The sequence below is a fragment of the Alligator sinensis genome, unplaced genomic scaffold, assembly GCF_000455745.1.
Source record: "Alligator sinensis unplaced genomic scaffold, ASM45574v1 scaffold871_1, whole genome shotgun sequence".
Taxonomy (NCBI): Eukaryota; Metazoa; Chordata; order Crocodylia; family Alligatoridae; genus Alligator; species Alligator sinensis.
The window spans coordinates 735,290-747,718 of record NW_005842746.1 but is presented as its reverse complement, the minus strand read 5'-3'; the positions used below and the strand labels follow the sequence as shown (position 1 = coordinate 747,718).

The 12,429-nt window shown below is 42.6% G+C and overlaps 1 protein-coding gene across 3 annotated transcripts in view; it reads left to right on the top strand.

Annotated features, from left to right (window-relative positions):
* Positions 1-11,938, top strand: part of LOC102385141 (oxysterol-binding protein-related protein 6) — a 37,958-nt gene extending 26,020 nt beyond the window's left edge. Inside the window, exons 12-15 of one of the 3 annotated variants that reach the window (XM_025216543.1) lie at positions 1,122-1,248; positions 3,230-3,352; positions 4,221-4,325; positions 9,757-11,938. In XM_025216543.1, coding sequence (XP_025072328.1) covers positions 1,122-1,248; positions 3,230-3,352; positions 4,221-4,325; position 9,757 — 356 coding nt within the window. In that variant the 3' untranslated portion in view covers positions 9,758-11,938. Of the gene's footprint in view, positions 1-1,121; positions 1,249-3,229; positions 3,353-4,220; positions 4,348-6,572; positions 7,574-9,756 lie in introns of those variants that run through there. The other 2 variants (XM_006034540.3, XM_025216541.1) reach the window with 2 other exon arrangements.
* Positions 11,939-12,429: the final 491 nt, after the last annotated feature.

Here is a 12,429-nt window from a genome sequence, read left to right as displayed (position 1 = left end):
TGTGTGGTAGAATGTGGGTGTGTGCTGTGGATGTGAGAGAGGGGGGCGGTGTGGGGGTGGTCTATTGCTGGTGGTCCCTGCTGGAGCCCATTTCCTTCCCTGCTGGGGCTGTGCTGCAGGAGGGGAAGCCCCAGCCCTGACAGGGAAGGCACCTCGGTCCAGCACGTGTGGCTTCCTTTCCTGTGCCTGGTGAGTGCAGGAGCTGCACGTGAGTGTCAGGGAGCACTGGCAATACAGACAGCTCGGGGGAGGCTGTGCCCCTTGCCCCAATGTGCAGTGTGGCCCGGAGCCATGCTTCACCGGGTAGCTGCACCCTGAGCACCCCACCTATTGCTGCTGCCCCATGGAGGGAGTGTGGGTGGGGTCCCCACACCCCCCGCCTTCCCTAACACCCGCATGCTGCCCCCCCAAGCGCAGCTCTGCGCTGTTGCCAGCCCCACACTCCGGGCTCCCTACCAGCTACATCCCAGGCCCTGCTGCTTCCCTACCTGCTGCCTGGAGCCTGCAGGAGACCGGGGAAGTGGAGCTGGTACCTGGGGGCTGCAGCAACAGCAGGTCTGCCTAGAAGCTGAATGCTGGCCGGACAGGGCCCTTTAGCCCACGAGGGTGGGAGCAAGGCAATATAGGGTATTTTAGGGGGTGGGTGTACACGTGGGTGGCTCGCTTCCACACTCGTGGGCAGAAGGGCTGGGGCACAATTTATTGGGCAGCCCTGCAGGCTGAATGAAAGTGCTTGGTGGGCCGGATCCAGCCAGTGAGGAATATTTTGCCCGCCCCTGCTTTAATGTAATTATTCTATAAATGATGCTTTTCTGGAAAGAGGTAAAAGTGCTCATCTTGAATGAAACCATCTCAGAGATTTCACAAAAGCAGAGGAAGATTTAAAAAGTCTTGGATCTATCACGTAAGTAAAGCTTGTATAATCTTATCAACATTAATATTAAGTAAAATATGTTCCACATAGGAAATAACATTAGATGCATGTTAATTTTACTTAAAAGTATTAGAATATATAACTATTTTACTGGATTTGTAACTTTGTTAAATTCATGAGGCTTTATGTGTATGTTTATAACAATTGTTAAAACAAGCATATTTCTTTCTTACATGTGTTCATACAGGCTCCATGCCAACGAACTATGAACGTTATTATGGTTTTACAAGGTTTGCTATTGAGCTCAATGAGTTAGATCCTGCATTAAAAGATCTTCTTCCAGCAACAGATGCACGATTTAGGCCAGATCAAAGGCAAGAAAGCTCATTAAATATTTAGTATATCTGACTACTAAGGGGAAGAATTTGAAACCAGTATTGAATTTTGTCCGGATCTGCACTATACGGTGTGTTATGACTCAGAGGCCCCCTCTACGTATTACATTTATGTGATGATTAATGTGTTAATGTGCAATAAATATGAAGTGGTATACAAGGGCAAACTAGCCATAAAAATCTTCTACATTATGTTTTTCATATGACACCTTCAATTAAACCTTTGGCAGGGCAGGGGCAGACAATCAGCTGATTGTCCACTCTGGCCATAGGACTACAGCAGGATCTTCACTTGGGATCTCAGTACAGTCTGGGGCTGCCACCCATTCAGCTGAATGTTGGCCACAGCCACAGACTACCAGGGCCACTTTGAGACTCTGGTGTGGTCTTGTGGTTGGAGCCGACAAGTAGCTGATTATTGGCTCCAGGCCTGGATCTGTGGACACTCGGTTTTCAGTTTTCCAGTGCAGCGGGAGCTCAGGATTATAATCCTGAGCTCCCCCTGCATTGGCAACTTGGATATGCTCCCTGATCCCAAAATCTCACCTCCTGCCATGCATGTGTGGAATGGCAGAAGGCACGATTGTTGGGACTAGGGGTCAGATCTCATGGCACCTTTAAATGAATGTGTGCCAGGAGCCAGATCATTGGTAGATTCTGCTATCAACGTATAATGCTACAGTGGAAATGCTTCCTGAGTTCAGAAAAAAGGGAGAAGACAGATATGCTAGTGCCATAAAAAATGTTTATGGCAGAGGCAGAATTGCTTTGGATGAGCTAAGACACATTGTAAAGTGTCTTTTCCTGCTCCAGTGCAAGGAAACAGTGTCCACCAACAGGTACCTGCTGTTAGACGTGGTTTTTTTCCTGATTACCTAAGCATTCCACCTGAATCACTTCTGAGAACACTTCTGGTCCAAGGAGTTGTCATGGACTAAGCCAGTGGTACCCAGCCTTTTCACTCCATGGGTTGAGTGAGGGGTGCCAGATCTGGGTGGTAGGCTCGATCCAGCACAGTGCTGTGGGGGCCCAGTCTGGCCACAGGTGGGGATGCACAGCCCATGCTTGAGATGGCCATCCAGGAGAGTGAGGAATGGCTCAGCCCTAATCTGGATGTGTGGGGAAGGGGCAGTGCAAGATCCAGGCATGAGGAATGGGGGGCAAGGAGCAGCCCAACTCTAATCCTGATGCATGGGGGAGGTGGAAAGGAGCCAGAGTGGCCTCAGTCTGGATAGGTGGGTGGGGAGGGGGAGGAGCAGCCTGGAATCGATCCAGATGTGGAGAAGGGTATGGGAGTAGAGTGGCCCAGCCCTGATCTGGACATGTGGGGAGGGGGCAGCCCAAGTCAATCCAGATGAGCAGGGTGTGGGCCTGGTCCTGATCCTATTGTGCAGCAGCAGCTTGGAAGAGGCTGGATCCAGCTTCAAGGAGCTTCCACTGCAATCCTGCTGCCAAATTTCCCAACCCATAGGGATTCCTGCAGGCTGGATGGCATGGTTACACAGCTGGATTTGGATTTGGCCTAAGAAACAGGGGTTGAGCACCCCTGGACTAAGCTATCGTGTAGATACACTGGTAACTTTGCAGTCCAGCATAGAGGCATCAAATGATTTTTGTGGCTAATAAATAATGCAGTGCCATTTTGAATTGCTCTTTGGAACTCAGACACGTAGACTCTGCCTAAGTTCCATTTAGATGCTTAAGAAGGCACTTTGAATTCTGCTCAAAGAGACAGCATTTCAGAAAGGTATAAATTAAAAACTTTCATATTTTGGACCAGGGCTTAAACCAGGTGCCTAGAGCTGAAGAAAGGAAATAGATCATAATTGCACTGTTCTTTTCAATTACAATGAGCATTATTTTCTGTGCTGAACCTTATTATGACAATGTTTTTACATAAGGTACTATTATAGAAGCTAACAACATCTAACTGCTAACAAATCTATTATTGTCTGGACAGATTTTTGGAAGAAGGAAATGTAGAAGCAGCATCAGCTGATAAGCAGAGAATAGAGGAACTCCAGAGAAGTAGAAGGCGGTACATGGAAGAAAACAACATTGAATACAAACCAAAATTTTTTAAGTGAGTAAATTCATTTTAGTAATAAGCCTGCATCTTACTGTAAGTCCATCAACATATGAGAAAAACAAAGAGGACATTTGAATGTTAAGACAGAAGGCCCCAGCATAGTGCAATGAAGAAGTGAAAATAGGGATGCCGTTTCATATCAAGAAAAATCTTTGTGTACTTTCCATGTCTGATACATTTTAACATATTGTAAAGGAATTTTTCTACTTATCAAATGACTGGCTTGATGAGAATGACTGGCTTGTCAGTTGAATCCCCTTAATTGTCCATAAATCAAGAAAGACATGGGCCAGAGCCATACACGTTTCTATATAGATAATCTTCCCGGTTTGTTTAACTATAAAATGGCAAAAAAATGGCAGCAGAAAAAGAGATTGTAAAACAGATTGAACAGAAAATGTTTAAGATATTTTTAAATTGTAATTTTTGTGGGGGTGCGATTTTTAATTTAAATATTTCTCTTAAATCTGGGAAGCCCAAAATTAAGAGCCTTTATGTTAGCTTATGCAAACCCTGTGATGAAACCACTTGGTAGAATTTCATTGTAGAAGAGAGGCAAAGTGCAAAAATGAAATAAACAGCATAAATGATGAAAACCTCTGAGCCTGAAGCCAGACCTGCGTGAATGGATCCCCTCCATGCTATATCTGTTTGTCAGCAAGGCTTCACATGGGTGCAGGGGTCCACTTGCATGACTCAGATGACAGTTTTAGACCTTTAGGATGTTTTAACAATCTTTCACTTTTAAGACAGGCAAAAGATTGTTTTTCTTTGTTCTTTTAAAATATGAAATCATTTTTGTTAAGACCTCTTGCATATTTTTTATTTTTGTCTGTTTTCTTGTTTTTTTAACGTTTTGCAGAAAAGTTAACGATGCCAATCAAAGAGAAGCCTGGGTTTCTAATGACGCCTATTGGGAACTACGAAAGGATCCTGGCTTTAGTAAAATAGAAACCCCAGTACTCTGGTAAACTGAGAATGTAGATCTGGTAAACATATCACTCTCTGAAGAAAAAAATAACTATGCACAATATGTTTCTTATAGCTAAGTGTGGTTTGTGGGTCTACACAAAACCTACCATTTGCTTTTTATATTCATCTTTATAAAGGACTTTCAAAAGTGCATTAGACCAGGCTCCTGACCACTTTTGGATCCTTTTAATTTTGCAGCAGCCATTAAAAAAACACAAAAAAACCCAAGCAAACAAAAAAAAGACAAAAAAACCCTTTTAATGTTCATACGCTGAAAATGCAGAACAGAAGAAGCAGATAAATTATCCATAGTCATTCTGAAGTAGTAGTACAACACAAAACTGCAACCGGTGCTTTAAAAAGAAGTTAAGAGTAATGGGGGATGGGATGGGGCAGTGCAGGGAGAGGGTTGAAAAAGAAAGGAAATAAGGGAAGAAAAAGAAAAAATCCATTTTGTTGTAACTTATTTTGGTAAAGCTCTCGAGTCACAACAGTCTCTCATTTCTGGCTTCAGATTAGTCCTTTGATGTGATGTGCTTGGGCTGGCCTTGTCAAAAAGACATAATATTTTTCTGGAAGCTGTTCCCATTCATATGCCATTGTCCATGCCTTAAAAAAAACATGAAGATGTACAATAAGTCATTTAAATATGTATTGTTAGGCTTGTGTGAAGGGCAGATTTTTAAAGCGTTAGGATTTTATTTATATTATAGATGTTGGAGAATATGTCTTGTTTTAAAAAAAACAAACACCTAAATGGAATACAGGGGAAAGTAATCTACTGTACATGCTTTAGCTTTGGGAAACTGGTTGTATAATCAGACTGAAAATAAAAAAAGGAACTAGCTAATTTTGGGGAATTTTGGTAAATGCGTCTGTGGTGCTAGTCCAGAAATTCATATTCTAAATAGCTAATGCTAAAATATATGTATCTCATGCACCACTGACTTGACATAGGTTTGCTCTTTGTCTCATTTCCCCATAACTGTTTATACAATTAGAATTCCCTGAAGCTCTGCAACAGTGTTAAAAGCACAGAGAGGTTCCATAGGAGAGTCTCTGGCTTCACTCCAGAGACTGGATAGTACTGTAACCTGTCACTGTCTCACTCATACTGCCTGTTTTACTGCACTGTTTGTCTGTGCACACCATCCCCCCGCTTTCTTAGTTGAATTTGTTAGTGGGGCCAAGTTGAAGCAACCATATTTGCTGCCCAGTAGCTTGTTCTTAGGTTGTCAAAATAGCTTTTATGCAAGATTATATTTTACGATTTTTCATAAAGTGATTCTATATTTTTGATTAAGGAACAAGTCTCTGCAACGTTGCTATGCCACAGTTAATGTGTATGGGAGGAGGATGGGCACTTTCTGTCTGAAAAGACTGAAATTCTAAACTGTAGGGCAAGTCTTACTTAAAAAAAAGGTTTATTAGATAAAAAAAATTGCATTCCATGTGGTAGGACCTAGTCTTCAATAGACACTTGTAACAGGTTAAGATTCTATGCATGCGTATGCATATCTCTATATCTCTCTCTCCCTGAAAACTGTATATGTATGTGCAGCATACATAGTGGACCTATTGGATTTTATATTATTTTTCTCTTAAAAATTAAATCTAAATTTGAAGCTTAAAAAATATAATCCTACAATTGATCCTACAAAGAGAACTGCTGTAGTGTTTAACATCAGAACTCTGTGTGAGCCCTAGGGCGTATATCCATGGTTCTCCTGCATTTCTGCTGATCAGATTACTGGGATTATTTTATATACCAGGGGTCAGCAGTGTTTTCTGACAGGGTGCTAGAATGACCCAGCTCAGGTCTGAGACAGGCAGGCACTAGGACCCAGGCACCTCCATCTCTGTGCCACCTGGCTATGGAATGGCATGGTGCAGGGACAGCTCCCCCTTCGCCAAAGCTCCAGGCATCTGACTGGCAGAATGCTGGCAAAGCCCCTGCTGTGAAGTGTCATGGAAGCCATGGCTCTGCCGGCCATAGCAAATGTTCTGCAGAGCAGGTCTGGCCCATTATTTTCTGAGAGGAGCAACAGGGCAGCTGTGTACCTGGTGCCACGTGAGTTTTAAAGTAGTTCTGAAAGATCAAATTCTTTTTCTCTCCATGCCACCATGTAACTTTTCTTTAATGTCATTGAGCTAACTTTTATCCAATTCATTTTAGTAGCAGTATACTATAAATAAATGAGGTACATAGTATTCAAAATGGCAATGAATTATTCTTTGTCAGTTTCCCTCTATAGGGTAATATTCACTTGCCTGTTTTGTGACCCCAATCTCTGTTTGCACCTCCTGATAGTAAGGACTGAGTGTGCATGACTGGTATCTTGATTAACAGAAACACAAGTGGTGAGTTCTTGTTCTCTTTGAAAATTAGATTTTACTTTTAGGGCATAACTTCAGGCATCAGCTTTTCATGCATGTCAATTTTTGTGATGTATGGCAAAATTTAGTGCACCCTAAAGATTAGCAGATGACAGATTTGAGAGCTCCAACTGAAACTTTATTTTTTAAAAGTAATTTTAAATGACACTCTTTTATTAACATACACTTGCAACAAGATTTCTCTCAGCAGTTGTTCCTTAGAGAAAACTTCCCAGTGATTTAATTAAAATTTTGCCTGAAAAAGGGCCACAAGATCACTCCACAAAATAACTGTGCCCGATTATCTAGTCAAGGTCCCAGTTCTTCAAATACAGACAAGTGACTTTACTTGTAGGAGCTGTCCTGTTGACTTTAAAGATGATTACTCACTTGAGTACATACATATCTATGTGCAAGTCCATAGTCCTTTAGGGTGAAAAGATGTGGACAGTGCGGTCCCCCAATGCTCGGTTTTTCGACCTGTGCTATTCAATGTCTTCATCAGCGACTTGGATGAGGGCGTGGAGAACATTCTGTCCAAAATCGCGGATGACACGAAATTATGGGGTAAAGTAAACACACTAGTGGGAAAGGATCAAATCCAGGTGGACCTGGACGGTTGGAAAAGTGGGCAGAAAAGAATAGGATGCAGTTCAACAAAGACAAATGCAAAGTGCTGCATCTAGGGAGAAGGAATCGCCAACACACCTATAGGGTTCTCAGCAGCACCTTCTCACACCTATAGACCTTCTCAGCAGCACAGTGGCAGAAAGGGATCTCAGAGTCATAGTTGACTCCAAGATGAGTATGAGCCATCAATGTGACAAGTTGATCAGTAAAGCTAAATGCACTCTGTCATGCAGAGTGCATCATGAACAGGTCCAGGGAGGTGATACTTCCCCTCTATGTGGCATTGGTCAGGCCGCAGTTGCAGTACTGCATCCAGTTCTGGGCTCTGCACTTCAAGAAATGTGGATAACCTTGAGAGGGTGCAGAGAAGGGCCATTTATATGGTTAGAGGCCTGCAAGTAAGGTCCTACAAGGAGAGACTGAGGGACCTGGATCTCTTCAGCCTTTGCAAGAGAAGGCTGAGAGGGGATCTTGTGGCCATTTACAAATTCATCCGGGGGGCAGCAAGAAATTGGAGACGCTCTGTTTACCAGGGCACCCCTTGGAATAACGAGGAACAATGGCCACAAACTGACAGACAGCAGATTTAGGTTGGACATCAGGAAGAACTTATTTATGGTAAGGGTTGCCAGAATCTGGAATGGGCTTCCAAGAGAGGTGGTGCTCTCCCCTACCTTGGGGGTCTTTAAGAGGAGACTGGACAAGCACCTGACTGGGGTAATATGACCCCGGTGCTCTTTCCTGCTCAGGGCAGGGATTTGGCCTCAATGATCTATTGAGGTCCCTTCTGACCCTCACAACTTGAAACTATGAAAAAAGTCCGTAGGGTGAAATTCTGGCTCTATTTAAGTCAATGGCAAAATTCCCATCAACTTAACTGGGGCCAGAATTTAATTGTATAGTCTTTATTTCCCTAAATCTATCTTATTCTAAGAGATATCTTAAGTAATTAGTAGCAATAGTACAAATTTGTTTACACAACTTGACAGTTGAAGAATAAGCTATACTTACATTTCCCACATTGCTAACAATAATGGTGCTGCACTGGTGATAGCAAAAGGGGAGTGTTTTGAGCAAAGGCTTCCCATGGCCTCTGGCAGACATTGCATTTATTGCATGGTAAATTGTAACATGCCACATGTTCAAGTAATTTATTATGTGATAAAGATGGCAAACCAGCCTCAAAGCTGTTAATCATTTTTGTGGCTCATTTGTATTGCTCTTTAGTTTGAATGTGTGGTATGTTATTTATAGAGTGAGAGGGTCATCCAGCATCCCAGGGCACACTGAACTGCCCCCTTGCTCTGCACCCCCTGCTAGGTGAACTAGGGCTGTGCTTGTGGCCCTGGCTGCCATGCTGGGCTCCTGACAAATCCCAGAGCAGACGGAAAATAAAATTGTGCTAACAAACATAGGCTGCAGCCACGTACAGGGAGATAGGACATGGTTTCTGCCTGCAGGCAAATGGCTGTGCTCACAACGCTGGCTGCCACATGAAAATCCTGACTGGTCTGTCATGGTCACCCCAGTTCTAGGCAAGGAGAATGCCCGCTGCTTCTTGTACAGAACGAGGATGACATAAGGCTATGCAAAGGCTGGGGACATTCCCCCATGGCTGGACCTATCCTAGATATCTATGGAAGGGGTCAAACTATGAGGAATGCCCCCTCTTCCCCTTCCTGCCAGGTCCCACTGATCAACAAGGGACAGTGGGGAAAAAGCAGCGAGACTTGAACTGTCCCAGTTACACCTCAGACAGATCAAACCATGGGGAGATGCCCACCATGTCACACAGCTCTGGGCTATCCTGGTTTTATACAAAGGGCGTAGGTGAGCAGTAGTGGAGTTCACCCACTCAGTTCCAGAGTCACAGGGTAAGCAGGTGAGCTTAAAGATGACACTGCATGTGTGTCCAGCCAAAACCAGGACCTGTTATGGCACTGTCCTCACTAGCCTTGGATGTATCCTTGACAGCAGTTTTTCACCAATCAAGGATAGATCCAAGGTTGATGAGGATGGCCCAAACAAAAAAATATTTTGCAAGCAAATCTGAATTAGAAATCTTAGAAATGTACTGTTCCCAATCAAGCTACACTACCAGTATTTCTGAATGGCCTCATAAGAAAACCAACTCCATTCATTTTTCTCTCTTAATTTCTTATCAAGCTATTGAACTAGTGCAGAAAAATGTTAAAATATTTCTGGTTCTCTGTTATGAAAATTTAAGTGTCAAGCTGTGTAGTATGTGAAATAGTTCCCTTAAACATTTTGTAATTAGTGAAAATAATGATCAGGGAAACAGGTGCTGTTATTTACTAAATCTACTCAAAATTGTGAATAATTGTTTAGTATCAAAATAATTTCACCTCCTACTTTGCCACGCCTACTTACCTTGTTTTTTCCTCTCTACTCTGTATCAGACAGGAGATGAAATTCTGTTTCTTGGAGGGGATTAGGATATACCCACCACCTGCCATGGGAAATAGAAGACATAGATCTTCTGCTGGTGAGAGCTATGAAGGCTCATCAGTTTTTCATGGCTTGGTACTAACTTCTCTATGTGGGGTGTGTGAGTGAGGAAAGGACAATGGATTTAAATCTTTTTGCGTCTGGGTGTCTGTTGCTTCTCTTTTCTCCTGAGTGGGAACTTTGGACCCAGTGACAACCTTCACTTGACCACCATGATGAACATGATATGAGAGAGATTCATTTTTGTCCCTCAAGCAAGGATACTTTTTGAGATTGCTTGAAAACAGCCTTGATTTTGATCATTTTTAGGAGCCAGCAACAATACCAAGTCCTCCAGAATCAGCAGATAAAGCAGTGGAGAGGAAATATTTAAGAGAGGAATGTTTATATACCTGAGAATGCAGGGCTCTGCAGAAGTTAAATCTGTCTTAAAATGTTCATATTCCAAAAATAATCATTGCATCTGCGAAAGGGCAGTATTAAGCTATATTAATGGCTATGTAGAATAGAAGCAGAGAGAGACCTATAACACCTACTCTGCTTCCAATGAGCTGTTTATGGTTTTTCCTCACCATGACTGTGTTTCCATGGCCAGTCTTGCTTCCCCTGGCTGCTTCATTACTTTGTGGCTTGAAAATCATGAAACTTTTAAAATGCCCACCTAGAATAAGATTGTAACTAAATTATTTAGACCAGTCTAGCTCCTTTATTAAGAAGAGTCTGAATTTTAAGAGATTTTGTTACTTGGTACATTTAGTGTGAAGTTACTCTAAAAAGTTATAAATTCTCTTCATGCCATTTATTGTGTTCTGTTGAACTTGTGCAATATATTCACTTTAGTGTGGAAAAGGCAATGTGCATAATATGTTAAACTAGATATTCTATTTAATGATTCAAGTTTGACTGAAAAGCAGGTAGGTACAGTATCCTATTAAAGGTTTTAGTCATTTTTGACTAAGATACCTTAACTGGGCCAACCTCAAAATAGGACGTATGCCTCCTTAATGAAAGTTGTACAATTGAATGTTTGATAATTAAAATAAATAGTTCATTCAAATAAATAATCAAGTGAAGGAAGTTTGATTTTGGTTTTGTATAAATATTAAGGAACTACCTACAAGAATTAACATTTCCTCTCTTTAAATCAGATATGTGCTGCACATTACCCTCATTATATTTTCCTTATGCATTTCACTAAGTCCCAGACTGTTTTATACAACCTACTTAAGAGGGATTCTTTGATATGAAATCTAGTGAGGTTCAAAAAAGAGAGTTAAAGGTAGTTTGTAGGTGATTTGTTTGCCTATTTGTCAGTTTTTGTGGTTTTATAATATCATCTCTGATTTTTAAAATGTTTGGTCTCCATTTGCAGTCTGTGACAGACCCCTTCAAAAAAGGAGACACTAACAGTTTTTTTCATTAATGTTTTGTTGCATTAGAAGAGAAATTTATTACATTTGTGGTTCGACTGATTTCAGCATGCAATTAAGTGAGCAGCATTCCTTTACTTTCCTACACAGTTGGAGGAGTAGGAAAAATCTGCCTAGAATTAGTTACGTGGGTATGAGTGGATCTGGCTAAGTACAGACCTGCAGGAAGTTGAATTGGGTTCAGTATGGCCACCTGATTTAAATTTACCTCATCCCAGTGCTGATGTGACACCTACAGGCTCAGTCTCATTGACTGGCAATCAGTCTAAACCTATAACTGAACAGAAGTTCCATGAACGCAAGCCAGCCTAAAAATTGCAGAATCTGGTTTAAGATAAATCTGGATCTATGTAGCAGCATATGAATTCAATTCAGGTCAAACTAGTGCATGGAACTTCTTCCTCTGTGCAACCCGAGGGCTGGGAAAACCTGGACACTGGCCCCATCCCTGGGGCTGCTCTTTTCATTCCCCCCTTCCCCCACACTGGTGTAATTTTTGCCCCTCAGCCCCTTGCTCCCCCCACCCCAGCCAGCACTTTCAACCCCCATCTCACAAGTCGCTCCAGATGCAGCCACTTTTATCAGTGTTCATCACTGCTGGAGCTGAGCAAGTAAGTCCCAGTGGTGGGGAGAGGGGCAGGAGGGATGGGGGTATAGGTTCATTGGGGTGCACCTGCCCCCCCACCTTCACAGCATGGGCCATGCTGCCCATGCCCACCTCCACCCCACCTGTGGGTCATGCTTGCCCCCCCCACCCCACCCCTGTGTTGCACCTCCTCCCAGCCCCCGATGGACCCCTGATCCCCTCCAGCCCGCTGGACTTCCAACCCCCCAGCTAGCACCCTCCATCCCGACTTACCTGATATCAGGCAGCCATTTAACTTCCCCTTAATGCCCCTGAATTTCTGCACTTAGCCTTTGTCTCTTTTATAACAAAAGTGAAGATAGACAGGATGTGCCAGTTGCATATTTGCTGTGTTGGAAAGGAGTGTTGTTTTTCCTAAATAATGAAACTGGGAAAGTCATAATGTACAATGTGAACTGTATGTATTCTGCCTTTTCAGGGAATGTATTAGTTTATTGGAAAGTAGTGTAAAAGTGCCTATTTATAATTCTGATTTTGCCTTTTCTGAATCTCTCTCTCTCTCTCTCTCTCTCTCTCTCTCTCTCTCTCTCCCACACACCCACACACAC